This window comes from Halichoeres trimaculatus, unplaced genomic scaffold, assembly GCF_033239565.1.
Source record: "Halichoeres trimaculatus isolate MK-OKI-2021-1 unplaced genomic scaffold, fHalTri1.1 fHalTri1_scaffold_23, whole genome shotgun sequence".
Lineage (NCBI taxonomy): Eukaryota > Metazoa > Chordata > Actinopteri > Labriformes > Labridae > Halichoeres > Halichoeres trimaculatus.
This window is the reverse complement of record NW_027437201.1, coordinates 9,263,060-9,277,088: the sequence shown is the minus strand read 5'-3', so window position 1 is coordinate 9,277,088 and position 14,029 is coordinate 9,263,060. Positions and strand designations below refer to the sequence as shown.

Sequence of the window (14,029 nt, the reverse complement as noted above, 5' to 3'; positions counted from 1 at the left end):
AATTGATCTTGACACACAAAATATAGCACTCATGAAATTCATGCTTTATTTTTGTTCCATCCCTAAAACTCAGAGACAGATACAGAAGATATAAAGGAGAAGAGATGTAAACGAAATGTGATCCTTTTTCACTCTTGATCATGCGACACTGTAAATAATTGTCCTTCAAAAAGAATGATAACTCTGCTGCACGGGCAGTGACTGAGTGTAATCCTGCATCAAAACTATGTGATGGAAAGTTTTGTGTTAACCTGATTTTCTGATACTACTGCTGTCCAAGTCTGTGCTGATTACTGAAGCTCAGGCTGGTCATCCGGCTCTTTCCAAACAGTCTGTGAGTTTCAGGGTTTTTCTTCTTTCACAGTCACTCTGGCTGCAAAAACTTCTTCTACTGAGGGGGGTCAGGTGACTGACAGTCCAGGGTCTGAGAGGTGTTTCTGGATCTCAGCCAGTCCTGACGTGATGTCCAAGTTCCCAGGGAGTGATGGGTAACGAAGTTTGCTACACAGCCTGGGATTTTCCATCAAGGTGGGTTTAACTGATGTTTGAGGAAGGTCTGGTGTCAGTCCTGTTTGGGTTTCAGTTTCTGGGGTGACTGTCATGAACATAGTGTCATCTGACGCCACAGTCACGTGTATACCACTAGATAGTGACTCCTGGGATTTCTTGTTGGACTTAGTGTCAGTCTTGGTGGAGTCCTGTCAGAAAAGAAACCTCTATTATGTTGGGAATGAAAAGTGTGTGAAGTGAAAATCAGCTGTTATGGGTGTGATTCTGTACCTGTAAAGGAGGCTGACTCTCCATCTGTATCGGGGTGATGGGATACATGCTGTGCATCACTGGTGTTCCAGTCCCATATAAACCAGGGGAGTCTGTAGAGAGGTTTCCAGAGGACACTGTGCTGTAGGCAGGAGGTACAGGAGCTATCTGCCTTTGAAGAAGCTGGAGAATTACGTTGATATCTGCAGTCATACGAGTCTCCAGTCTGTGATATGAGAAGAAAATCATCACTATCCAGAAACCTCACCTCAGGCCCTAAGCACTGACCTCAATCAGTCTGACAAATACATATGGCATTTTGGGAATTTCGGTAACAGCAGTGCTGCAGAGTAGAATGGTTGATCAAGCAATGAAATGGTGTTAAGCACTAAAAAACACTTTTCTGTTGTTTTTATTTTAATAAAAAAAAACTTAAACTTGACGGACAATAAACAACTCCAGGGTTTATGAAAAATCAGTGAGTGGATGGAAGATACCAACAAGTGGACAGATGTTTTTAGAGGGGAAATCCAACGTGAACCCCAGAGAATGACACAAGTGACTCCATGCTAATGACTGCATCATCCAATGACACTTAAAAGTTTGTGAAATATACAGACATGAATTATGTCAATAAACCAGAAACCCTCCCAAACCAAAAAAAGAGCACACAGACAGCTGAGTCCAAGACCTGAGTCATAGCTAAGGAGCCAGAAAACTACGTCCAAATAGACAACTGCACCAAATACACCAGTATTATAAATCAGAATAAATCAGTGTCTGATAATTACAATTTATAGGTTTGGTTAACCTTATGTCTTTGCAGTCAAACCTGGTTACCTGAGCTCGGATAAAGAAGACATTTTTAATAACACAGCTGCAGACGTTGCTAGTGTCTCAGTGTTAAGTGTGACCCTGTGAACTGGTGACAGTCAGCTGACCATCACTGACACCCTCAGGTGAGAGTCACTAGTAAGCATGGTCACTCTTAACTCCAAAACACTGGTAGCTCTGTAACAGTCAGATAGAAGTCAATAGAAGTTAACTCCATGGTATTATAATTCTGACAACTCACCATAAAAAACTGACATTTTCAAGTTACTAACAGTTTAATTCAGTGCTTAAAAAACTCTTCTGAAAAGATTTTATCTGAATAAATGGAGCCAAATACCACTTCCGTTGCCAAAATACGTGCACATATCTTTAAAGACCTTGACTGTAAATTGGTCTATATCTCCAATCAAATCTTTTCACATTATTAAACCATTTAGGATCCATAAACAAACCAGCATTTCTAAATGGCCTTAAAATGTATTCTGTCAACTGAGCCAGAATAAGAAGAACACTAAGGCCACCCTTAAACTCACCTGTTCAGTTGTGAATGCAAAACTTCAAGTCGGGACTGAAGCTCACTTGGCCGTTCTTCTGTGAAGGGTGGAGGGTGGTTAGGGTTGCATAGGAACGAGGAAGAACGCCAGGAACAGTTTGATAACTGTTGTGAGTGCCGGTCTGGCCAGTACTGGTACATCCCTGGAACAATTAAAGATGAGGTTAAGAAAAGAGAGTGAGAAATAGTTTCATTTTGACGATGACCTCTGAGCTCATGTGTGTGTGAAGCCTAACTCACCTTGGCGGCCATGGTCCATCACTGCTTCTCTGCCCACTGTTCTGCCACCAGGGGGAAGGAGCTGCGTTACAGAGGGGGAGTAGTCCCGTCTAGCGTCGTCTGAAGGGTAAAATTCTACTCTGGCACGGTGGGCAAGAGGCTTAGCCAGCTCTTCACTTGACTGGGAACATTGGGATCCACAGCTACATCGGTCATCCCAGTGGGCCTGAGTTGGTGAGTGGCGGTGATGGAGGGCTTGAAGGGGGTAAGGGTCTTCATGATCAATTCCATCTATTCACAGAAAAGATTTCTTTTACTCTGTTTACTCTGTTCAGTATTTCTGAGACTTCTCTGAGCATGCCTTGTTAGGAGAACAAACTCCCAATGGGCGATCATGAAGTGTTCCTTTCGTTTTTCTGTAAGATGATCAGGATGGATTTTAAAGCCCTGTTTCCACCAAGCAGCTCAGTTTGGTTTGCCTTGGTACACCACGCATTTTGTGGTTTCCATTAAATAACCTCGGGACAGATCCCCAAATTACCAACCTGTATCGTCCCACTTTTTGGTACCCTTCTGTTGGGGTGCCAGACATACTGAGCCAACCCCAGAAGGTTACTGCAATAACCTCTTCCCGTGCTGTTTTTCTCCTGGTGGTACACAGCCTTCTCTGAAACAAAGCTTGATTCCGTCTTGTAACAAAGAGCCACATTGCTATCACAAAGAAGACGAACTGATGTCTTGTTTTTCCTCTTCGACGGATTTATTAGTGGGGCACACTGTGTTGGGCTGCTATGACGTCACAGTATTATATAGCAGATACAGCTATCGCCATCGCTCTTACACCCTGGCAACCAAAGGTTGGCTGTGGAAATGCAAACAGGATCAGGCTTTACTGATCCGACCCATACCAAACTGTACTGATCCATACTGGACCGCTTGGTGGAAACAAGGCTTCAGTTCAAGGACTTCTAGAGCTTGTCAAGCTTTCTGAAGAGTATTAATAAAACTAACATTATTAGTTGATTAAATTGTAATCTTCTTTCAATAATGGTGATGATCTATAACTCCCAGCATTACTTTGCAGGGGGCTGTACACAAAAGAATCAAAGCAAATTCAAAAAACTAAAAAGTGTGCTATGTATCTCACCTGGCCTGATTCGGCAGTCCGTGGCATGAAATCTGTGTCTTGGTTTGTGGTGATATCCACAGTCATCCCCAGAATCATCAGTTGTTATTATTGTTGGTACTTGATCAGCCTAATTAAAAAAGATAAAATGTTCAGTGTCTAGATCAGCTTCCATGAAAACTCTCTGCTCCAATTATAAACTTTTGGATGGCTGAGGTGACGTCAGATTTACAGATTTAAAATCTGATATTGAGACTCAGAGTCAGCACTTCCACCTCTACTTGATCAAAAGGCTAAACCATCATTAAACAGTATTAGCAGGACTTTTACTGCAGCTTTAACGTTTTGAGTGTTGTACTCTTTATTTCTCACTTCAACATCTTATGCTAACTTACATCCCTAAGGTTGCACGTTATCTCCAGGTTTCTCCAGAAGTTGTCTGCGAAGCTAGGGTACATGTCCAGGACCTCCAGTAGGTCATCTCTCAGGATGCGGTGTAGGTCACAGTAGGTGGTGGTGTAGACGTCAGAATTGGACTTCCCTGGCTCATCGTACAGATGGATCAATTCCCCAAAGATGTCATTCTTCTCTGAAAGACCATTGATCATCAGTGGTGACTGGTTGTAATATTTCAGTTGGGAGACTTTTTAGGTGTTGCAATCAAGTATTCTGGTGTTGGGTTTGATGTCTTTACCTAATATAGCAACCACAACATCATCTCTGATGACCTGAATGGAACCCCGGGAGATAAAAAAGAGGGAGTCCAGGATATCCCCATAATGGATCAAAGTATCTCCTGGAGGAGCGTGGACTGTTTTGAACCTCATACCCAAGGCACGCAGACAGGCTTGACTGCCTCCCTGAAAAGCCTTGCTGTTTTGTAGCAAAGACCTGTTTAAGTGCAGACAGATGTCTGCCTGCAAAGACTCTGGAAATCCTTTCAGGACCTGTAGATGAAACAAAAACCAACAACATGTCAACAGTTAAATACAGATCACTCAGATTCTGAACATCCAGGTTTAAGTGGAGTGAGGTAGAAGTTAGAATTGGTCACTTACAGCATTCATGTCAATACCATTGGTGTAGGACCAGGCGTGCTGAAAGTATTCCTCCAGCCTTTGGCGAAGGCTACCTGGGATTTGGTGGAATCGGATAAACTCTTTGACTCGCAGCATCTGGGTGTGGTAGCGAGTTGTTCCAGAGTACAGCCGCTGGATGATGGCTGACACGTTCCCAAATATGCTGGCATACATGAGCGCTGGTGCAGAGGAAGAAATAAGGACTTTGATAAGGAGAACCTGGTCATGGTGTCATTTTGATCACAATAAATGTCAAATGAGGGACTGAGGGACAGCAGGAAGTTATCAACTTACAACCAATGACCATGACGCAGATGGAGAAGATCTTCTCAGAGTTGGTGTTTGGAGACACATTCCCAAAGCCAACACTTGTCAAACTGCTCAAGGTGAAGTAAAGAGCCGTGACATACTTGTCTTTGACTGATGGACCAGAGCTGGAATCACTGTCATTGTACGTCTTTCCAAGCTGTTCAGCCAGGTTGTCAAGCCAACCCGTCTCTGTGTATGGCCTCTCCACAAAGCCAATGGCGTACCAAATGCAAGCAAGCCAATGGGCAATCAGTACGAAAGTGCACATCAGCAGGAAGAGGACGGCAGCTCCGTACTCAGAGTATCTGTCCAGTTTTCTTGCCACACGCACCAAGCGCAGCAGTCGAGCTGTTTTCAGCAGGCTTGTAAGGGTTGCCATCTTTGGGTCGAAGTAGTAATGGGGAGGGGGGGGTGTCAGATAGTGAAAATGGTTACTCAGTTAACAGAATTTTTGGAAACACTTTACAGAATTAAAAAAGATTGCAGTTCTTACCTCATCAGAGCCAGACCTGAAGATGAGTAGGTCAAAGGGGATTGCAGCAAACAGATCAATAGGAAACCACCCTTTGATGTAATGCTTGGCTATCCTGCATGGCTGTGTGACCACCTCATCATTGTGGTCCACGTACGTTGTACGAAAATTGATGACTATATCCACAATAAACAGCACGTCCACCATTAAGTCCGCCACATTCAGAGGGTTGCATGTGTAGCCACATCTCCTCTGGCGCAAGTCACTGTGTTCGTCCAAAAGGAAGGCAGCAGAGTAAGGAGTGAAAACTGCCGTGTAGAGGACCAGGAGAAGAATAATCCAGTCCCAAAATGCCTTGAAGGGGCTGTAGTGAAGTAAGATCCACCATGTTGTCTCAGGCACCTGGAGTTTGTATTCAGGCAGTACATCAGACTCCAAAGAAAGTACCTGAGCATAAAGAGTGTATCAGTATGCAGTGATCCTAACAATGAGCGCTGACTCAGATAATCCTTGGGTTTAGAAATCTAAGCTTATAATGTGAACAAATTATCAACCATTTATACTTTCAGTTCTGCTATAACCCTTGTGTCTTCTGTTGCCCAGTTTAAAACAAAGGCGGTTTTCCTAACTAAGACACCAATGGTTCAAGTATTTCTTTTTACACGAACTTGTACTATTAAACTCAAGATCTTCTATTTTGACCCTTCTTGAACAAGGTCACATGGTTATATCAATGTATTTTGGGGAGCACGGGGTGAGTTGTCACACTTGTTGCTTGTCACTCATTATATCTCGCCATCAGAGGGCGCTGTCTCTCAAATTGTGACGTGGTAATTCACAGAATTAGGGTTAACAACTCACCTACAATCTTTTCTAGAGTAGCCGAGCTTAACGTGAGAGGACGTTTTGTGTATGTCATGTCAATTTGTAAATATTCAGCTTCTCAGTATTTTTTTCTTAGATTTTACACAGTGGGTTTATAACAAAACAGTTGTTACCCTTAAATAGTGTGAAGAGAAATCTATGGGTTTGATTGTTATTAGCTGGCTAACTAGCTGTCATACAGTTGTTAGCCTTGATGCTAGCAAGAATTTCCTGTTAGGGTTGGTCGCCACCATTTCTTTGAGGTTGGTTGTCTCATATATGTACACGTTATACACAGTAGGCTAGCCTAAAGATGTGTTTCCTGTCCAGGATCCTTGCTAATTTTTGTTTAGATGCCTTTAGTTATGTACCTGTTAACTTTTTAATGCAATTAAACTTTTAAAACTAGTTCTGCCTTGTGACTTTTAAAAAGATTTTTCCCATTAAAATAACATTGTTAAAACAACCCCAAACTGTGACAACCATCCCTGTGATGGGGTTGGTTGCCACAATGTGCAAGAGTGACTTTGGTTGTAAATTACCTTTGTGTGGTTGGAAAAATAAAAGCGCTATACGTTTCGAGCCAAAGCCTTAAGCTTCAATTTAATGTAGGAATGACAATCAAAAGATGTTTCAATGATGGGCAATTCACACTAGAGGAAAAGATGTGACAACTAACCCCGTACTCCCCTACACATTGATCAGAAAACAATACTCCCAAAGTTCTGACATCAACATTTTAATCTCCCTGATCCTTAGATTCCCCATTTCAAGCTGTGGCAGTTTTCATGTAGCATTACCCTATGTGACTTTGCTATAACATAAATAAATAAAGTGTATTAACGTTTTCTGCAAATACAATCCACTCCCCTTCTAAAGTAATCTACCCCAGTGTATTTGGAGGCACTTTTTGGTGTATCAGTCCTCATTTTCTTAGTTACACAGATACAGTGCTGGTTCGTCCTTGTTTTCTGTTTGTTTTTATTCCATGTAAATGCCAATCACTTTGCTTGCATCGGTTTCATATCTGCCCCACATCGTCCCAGGAAGGCAGCCATGCAGAACGAGAAGCCTCGGGGCTTCAGCAGTAACAACAATAGGTCTGAATTGAACTGTGTTTAAATGTAGCTTTGCTCTTCAGACCCAGAGGGGAAACATCCAGCCACCAAACCATCTAGTGATTTTTCCACTTGCTGGTTAATTAACAGCAGTCTCTCTTGGAGCTTTATTTTTAATCAAGTTGTGCTTAATTACGGCTCTTTGTTGTGGAATGAGTCTCTCAGGCAGCGGATGTCACATGGCGCCTTGTAATCAGAGACTTTTCATTTGATAGTTTTTGGTGATTGACAGTTGTGATCAGTTTTTAAAGAGAGCTTTTAGGCTACTAGTCAGGCAGATACTGAATCCTGTCTCAGCATCTCATCCCCCGTACCTGCGTGACCTTCTCTGTGACGTTCTGAGAGCGGTCCATCACCTTGGAGGGGCTGAGCAGCTCCATCCTGGGGGTTTGTGGAGAGCGGCATTCAGAGCCCATACCGGGTGGTCCCCCACTCTTCACGAGGTCCAAGTCAGACATGGAGCTCTGCTGGCCTACACATGATCATAAAAACACGTTTGTAGTCATATTTTGGCCGAAGGGATACAGAAATAAAGTGTTTTAGTGTTTTGTTTACATACTCGTGCTACTTTATCTTTTAATGTTTTTAATCTTTCCAAATTCCTATCTGCTCTGATTTCCCATAACACCAGTTCAGCTCTAGCCCTCCCAACAAACAGACAGCCCTGACACACCGAGAGGCAACAAACTCTCATCCTCATTGCATTCAATGAGGGAATAAATTGATCTTACCTGATTGAAATCCAGAATGTCAGATTCTTCTTGGCTTCAAAAACTAGGCAGCCATGTTTGGATTCCTCATCTTTCATTCACCCTCCTCCTTTATTCTTCTTAGTCATGTTAAACAAAAGCACGTCTTTCTTTCAGATGTCAGTGTCGAACCCTCTACTCCGGCACTGGGTGGAGGACTGGCCTGCAGCTTACATGTTGCTGTGCAACACTCACCAACACTGAGAGCCAATCAATGCCATGATATGGTGAGAGGAACTGACAGAACAATCAATGATAAGCATTGATAAACAGAGCAAATGGGCTCAGAGCCATTTCACTGGACTTCCCTGATAACGTCATATTAGCATCTCAGTGCTCCTGAATGCAGTTTGATGGTGAAGGTCTAAAGTATAATTCAGTCTGTGACATACATGATAATAGGGTGTGACAAATAAAATCAGCAGGCTAAATGTATAGAGCCCGCTCAATATGTCGCATGCATACTGTTAATGTAACACCATATTGACTGCAGTGTTGACACCACAGTAATATAAGGGGCAATGACCTGTTATGACATTGGCTCCACATGTCCTTCACTTGTAACCTTTAACCATCTGAATACTTGTTTTTTTTAGAATATAAATTTGTGCATCATGAATAATTCATTTGTTTTCTGTGACATTTCAGATATACAGCTCATAGATGTGCAGAAATCAACACCTGTTACACATGGGTACCTGCGAGGGGATGAAAGTCTCTGTGCTCATGTTATAGCTGATTTTTAACCACTAACTGAAACATTTGTGACGCCACAATTAGAGCCCAACCGATTAATCGGACCGATTATGTCAGTCACCGGTAATCAACATCGGCCGAAGTGTAGCTGATTATAAAAATTTTTGCTCCACAGAGATTCTGTTGCTCCTGCTCCTGTGTGTCTGTGTGTTGGGCTGCACACTGCCCAAGTGCCCGCCCCCTTCGTCCACCATTATCTAATGTCAGACTATAGAATGATGTTTTAACGTCGCCAAAATTGTTTTGTTTTTTTTGTGAGATAAACAGAGATACATGCTACTGTTAATTCACACATCCACCATTATCTAATGTAAGACTATAATACAGCGTTTTAACATCGTTAAAGTTGCTCATTGTGTGTTTACATTTTTAATTTTTTTACACTTACTGTTTAAAGCTTGACTTATTTATTGAAGGTGTTTACAGTTTGACTTCTTTATTTATTATTGTTTATACAGTTTGTTCTTATTTATCATTGGTTTACCCTACAGTTCTTATGTTGACAGTTTTATAATAAAAGTTCTTTGTTTTAATTTAATAGTGTTCTGTCTCCGTCTTTAATCATATTGGTATTATACTGATTTGTGATTATATCCAGTGTATATCAATGAATTTATCATATATATCAGCCAATATATCGGATATCGGTCAATATGTTGGATATCGGCTTTTTTTTGCCCCCAGTATTTATATCGGCATCGGCCCCAAGAATCCCATATCGGTCGGGCTCTAGCCACATGTCTCTAAAGCTAGTCACTGTCCATGAAAAAGCTGGTTTGTGTTTGATTGTGACACCAAGTTGTGAAATCCTTAGCATGAAGCAAAAACGACAAAAGAAGAAAAGCCCAACTATTGCTACTGCTTTTCAAATAGAGTTTCAGATAAATCCCTTTCTTGTGGCGTTTCAACATAAAGATTGCTTCATTCCTTAGAAAGAGACTGAAAACAAACCTTCATTAGTCTTATTAGTGATCTCAAGTTGTGAGGAACTGGGTATCACTTCTATACGGACTGTAGAATACCTTTTTGACACATTGAGTTTTGTGCTCCTGGACAGAATCTACCAATCAAAATATGCCCATGACCCAACAAATACCCAGTGACAGCTCAGGTAGGCACCAGGGCCCCCAACCTTCACTCCACAACCCTGATTAAGATAGGCCAAGTAGTCCATGGATACAGTCCATCAATACGCTAAACTTTGATGAAAGCGAGAGCAGATGTGACTGGATAGGTAGAGGCCAGCATGTAATGCCCTTTCAGTAATCACAGTCTGACAAGTTAAAATAATTAAGAAAGGTTTACTCTACATTTTGTCAGGACCACATTTACATTTCACTGCCAAGTTTTCCCATCAAAGTGACAGGTGCACACAATCCCACTCAGATGAGTTGAAGCAAGCGGTGCAAGTATCTGTTCACATTTCCTTTCAGAGAGCAAAAAGTATCTTGAATCAAATGTTAATTCAGTGTCCACAAAGCGTCCAAAACATCATTTCAGCTCTGAGCCTCGATGTTATCCCAGACCCGCACCACGTCTGAATGGTCATTCAGGGCTCCTATTAACGATGAAGCAGCTTCCAGCTGGGTCTGGTCCAGAGTGGCGAAGGTGGAAGGAACAAACTCTAAACTTGTAGAAATTACCTGCATCCCCAGATCTGCCAGAGAGGCCCTCACTTTTGTCAACTCTGACAAATCACAGATAAACTGCAGGGAGAGAAAGAAAGAGATCCAACCGTTAGCTTGGCATTAACAGAGCAGAAGCTGGGCTTATTTCTCACTTTTAGTAAATCTTTTCTTTCTACTGAATCTTTAAACTAGAGTTCACTGATAATTTCTCCAGAGTCCCCACACACACCAATTTAAGGGCCCAAAAATTCAATTCATTGTAAGTCAAAGTGATAAAAGGAATCTAGAAAATGAGTTATGAAATAGGCCAAGTCTTTTAGCAGTCAACTAGTGCAGAGCTGATTTTCTGGTTTAGTAACCAATTTTGATTCTGAAGATGGGGAAATGACAATTCACTCTGAGGCAAATAAAGTAAAAAATAACCAATAACACAGGTTTACAATCCCAAAAGTGTTTTGTGGCAGAGCAGTTTTTAATGGGCTGCTGCTGAATGTATCCGTATCTTTCTGCTCGGCTCTTTTTGTACTCTGACCTGCATGAGGGGCTGTTCCTCCTCATCCACCGACTCTTTCACGTCCTCAGCTCCGGCCTCGATGGCCAGCTCCAGCGCTTGATCCATCGACAGGTTCTGACCTGGTACCAGTATCACCCCTCTCTTGTTGAAGTTGTGGCTGACTTTCTCTGCCATCATCCCCCTGTGGAGGAGTCGAGAATTACACCTGCTGCATGTCAACTGCATACATTGCAGTTTTGATCAGCTGCCAGCAGCCTCTGAGCAAAGAATCTTCAGGGACATCTAGTGGTTGATCCAACAACTTCCATTCATCAAATCAGCCTGGGTTCATGCTTTTTTCAAATATAGTTTAACATTGCTTTTACCTAAACAGATCTTTTTTTCTTTTTAATCCACACATAAAAATGCTATTGCTGATGCATTACAGCTTTTACACATCCAACTACCAACGATCTAACTTTGTTGGATTAAAGATAACAAATTATTCATACAGTTTGATATTTTCCAAGTTGACTATATCTGTATACAATAGGGCTGCAAAATATACTGTTTCAGTATCTCCTCCTGGGTATGTGCATGCACAGTATTTATATTGCAAGGTTATGCTTGTTCTAGAAATGTCAAAATTATTTTCCATTGATTCGTATCTTTGGAAAAATATTCAAGCCTACAAAAGAGGCAAAACGCGGGAGGAGGACAAATTTGTGAGCCACTGTTTTTGCTCATGTTTATGAAGCGTTCCATTTGAACTCAGAGGTCGGAATTTAAGACTTGGAATTTGGAGCACCCACACCATCCCTGCGTTCCCAGTAGGAAATAACGAGTTTGGGGGTAAACAGTAATTGTGTTCCTGTTGTATTCTTTTTATTGTAGCATTTTTGGCTAGTGTTTGTTGCAATAAATAAGCCGTACTTATAGTACTATTCAATGTTTAGATATAGAAATACTGCTGCTATTGCAAGTTTCTCCGACTTGGCAACTCCCGACTTCCCAGTTCCGAGTACAAATGGAACACAGCATTAATACATATCCCTGTATTATCATTTGGCTGCTGAGGGAAACTTAAAAGATGGGACCTCTCTGCAAGGGCGTGTTATTAAAAAGTCTGACCTGATGTGAGAATTGTCGCTTGCAGGAAATATTACAGATCAATAATAGATATCAACATGGTTAAGACTCTTGCAAATGTAGGTAGCATTCACAGGGGCAGATAGAAAGACAGAGGCAATAAGGTGAGAGTCTGTTACCATTTCAGGGAGATTTCAGCTGAACAGAGTTAAGTAGTAAACTTTAGAAAACATGGCAATATATACCAAATACATATCCCAGAAATCTTAAATAATGCAGTTATCATTTTTTCCCCAATATAATGCAGCCCTGGTATGCAAGTGATATTAGCTCAAAAGTTATGCGAACTTGTGTTTGGTACATTATTTCATATTGTAACAATGCTTCTTGGCAAGAAATCTTAAACAATTGGAAAGCCTTTTTTTCACTTTTAGATGGTGTGTGATGAGCAGGGGTTAAGTCATTTGCTATCCAAATACACTACACTAAGTTTCTTAGCCATTACAAACTGTACAACTCTGCCTAATGACAAACATGCACCATTTGATGGCACATATATAACCATCAGTGTTTAGGAGACTTGGTATAAAAATGTCTGTACTTTTATAGTTTCTACCCTGAGAGGGTCACACTGAGTCTTCTCTCACCCGTTCTTTGGAATCAGGTGTCTGAGCTCCTGAAGACAGCGTGTGTTGTTGTCAGTCAGGACTTCAATGAGCAGCATACATCCACCAGGTCCCCGAGCTTGAAACATTTGCTGGAATGCTGGTTTTGCTTTTTCCTGTAGAACCAAAAAAACCTAAATATTTATTTATCCTTAAATATTTTTTCACTATTTGTATCCAACAGTGTTGTCTTCACCTACCGCACCCTTTATTGCAGCATCTATCGTGGCTTTTGGCATGTTCTTACTCCTGCACTGCTCCAGTACTTGGGCCAAACTTACATTTGTGTCAGGGTTGGCTCCACCTTCTGCAAATAAAGCAAAAATTCAGTGTTAACTGACAAAAACACTGCAGCTGTTACAGAAACGCATGAATATTTTGTCTCGGTTAATTTGTCTCACCTTTAACAGCCATCCTTATCATCATACCAAACTTCATGAACATCTTGCTTCGCGCCTCATCTTTAGGTCCTTTGATATGTTTCACCTTTGACCATTTATTGTGTCCAGCCCACAGAGCGCAGCACAGGCGCAGCGACCTGACAGAGGAGTATCTCCACGTTGTGGGCAGAGTACGTGGAGCCGGTGAGAGGACAGACTCCACCAGGGTGGGAAAACTGCCAGACGCCGCTGTCAGTGAGTGGGGGCGCAGGGTCCGGAGGGCCCTTAGCACCACCGCCCCCGCCATGCCCTTCATGCACACAACCAGCAAAGTAAGTGTTAGAGTAACCTGCTGTGCATGAGAATGTCAACGTGTTAGAGGCAATTTAACTTTCTTAGGCACGTTACTTATCAAATTTATCGGGAAAAATGCAAAAAATGATCGTTTAATGAGCAAAACTTACAGTTTTGACAATTCAGGGTAACACGCAGCTGCTACTGTCCTTGTTGTGAAAGCGGTACTTCCTGGTTGCGTAGACGTCAGAAATTGGCCCTTCAAAATAAAAGCTCAATTAGCCAACCCGAAAAGTATTATTATGGGATGTTTTTTTTTTTTCGAACTGTAGGAAAATTAGCTTTCACTTTTATGTATTTATTCATTTTGGTGCGTATTTGTGCCTAATGAATATATCAGAACACGTCCCAGCTAAAGGTTTTTGTCACTGTAACCCTTAATTAAAGGTATATTTTTTTCTTAGGTTTTCCCCCTCTTTCTTGTTAAGTACAAGGCCCAAATCAAAATGATATCTTTAATGCTAGAATATGCTAAAAAATAACTATTGTTTTTCTCCATGAAATGGAAAATTCAGTAAACGAAATTCAGTTTGAAACTCCTCGCTCTTGGCAAAATGGTGTAATGTAAGAAATTAACTGAGA

At 41.5% G+C, this 14,029-nt stretch overlaps 2 protein-coding genes across 3 annotated transcripts; both read right to left on the bottom strand.

Moving 5' to 3' along the window:
* Window positions 1–401: 401 nt before the first annotated feature.
* kcnh6b (potassium voltage-gated channel, subfamily H (eag-related), member 6b) lies at window positions 402–7,713 on the bottom strand. The gene is made up of 11 exons (XM_074663283.1): window positions 7,648–7,713; window positions 5,373–5,798; window positions 4,865–5,258; window positions 4,550–4,749; window positions 4,186–4,438; window positions 3,887–4,080; window positions 3,513–3,621; window positions 2,387–2,656; window positions 2,127–2,310; window positions 781–985; window positions 402–698 (listed from the first exon to the last, which is right to left on the bottom strand). Exons 1-11 carry the CDS (start codon window positions 7,711–7,713, stop codon window positions 402–404), a joined length of 2,598 nt encoding a protein of 865 aa, XP_074519384.1.
* A 2,423-nt stretch (window positions 7,714–10,136) lies between these two features.
* On the bottom strand, window positions 10,137–13,637 carry taco1 (translational activator of mitochondrially encoded cytochrome c oxidase I). 2 transcript variants are annotated; one of them, XM_074663336.1, is made up of 6 exons: window positions 13,558–13,637; window positions 13,115–13,403; window positions 12,914–13,020; window positions 12,696–12,829; window positions 10,999–11,161; window positions 10,137–10,544 (listed from the first exon to the last, which is right to left on the bottom strand). In XM_074663336.1, the coding sequence occupies exons 2-6, from the start codon at window positions 13,398–13,400 to the stop codon at window positions 10,335–10,337; spliced, it is 900 nt and encodes a 299-aa protein (XP_074519437.1). In that variant the 5' UTR covers window positions 13,401–13,403; window positions 13,558–13,637; the 3' UTR covers window positions 10,137–10,334. The 2 variants fall into 2 exon arrangements, with proteins under 2 accessions (XP_074519437.1, XP_074519436.1); XM_074663335.1 differs by lacking the exon at window positions 13,558–13,637 and having other exon boundaries at window positions 13,115–13,521.
* Between the last annotated feature and the right edge of the window lie 392 nt (window positions 13,638–14,029).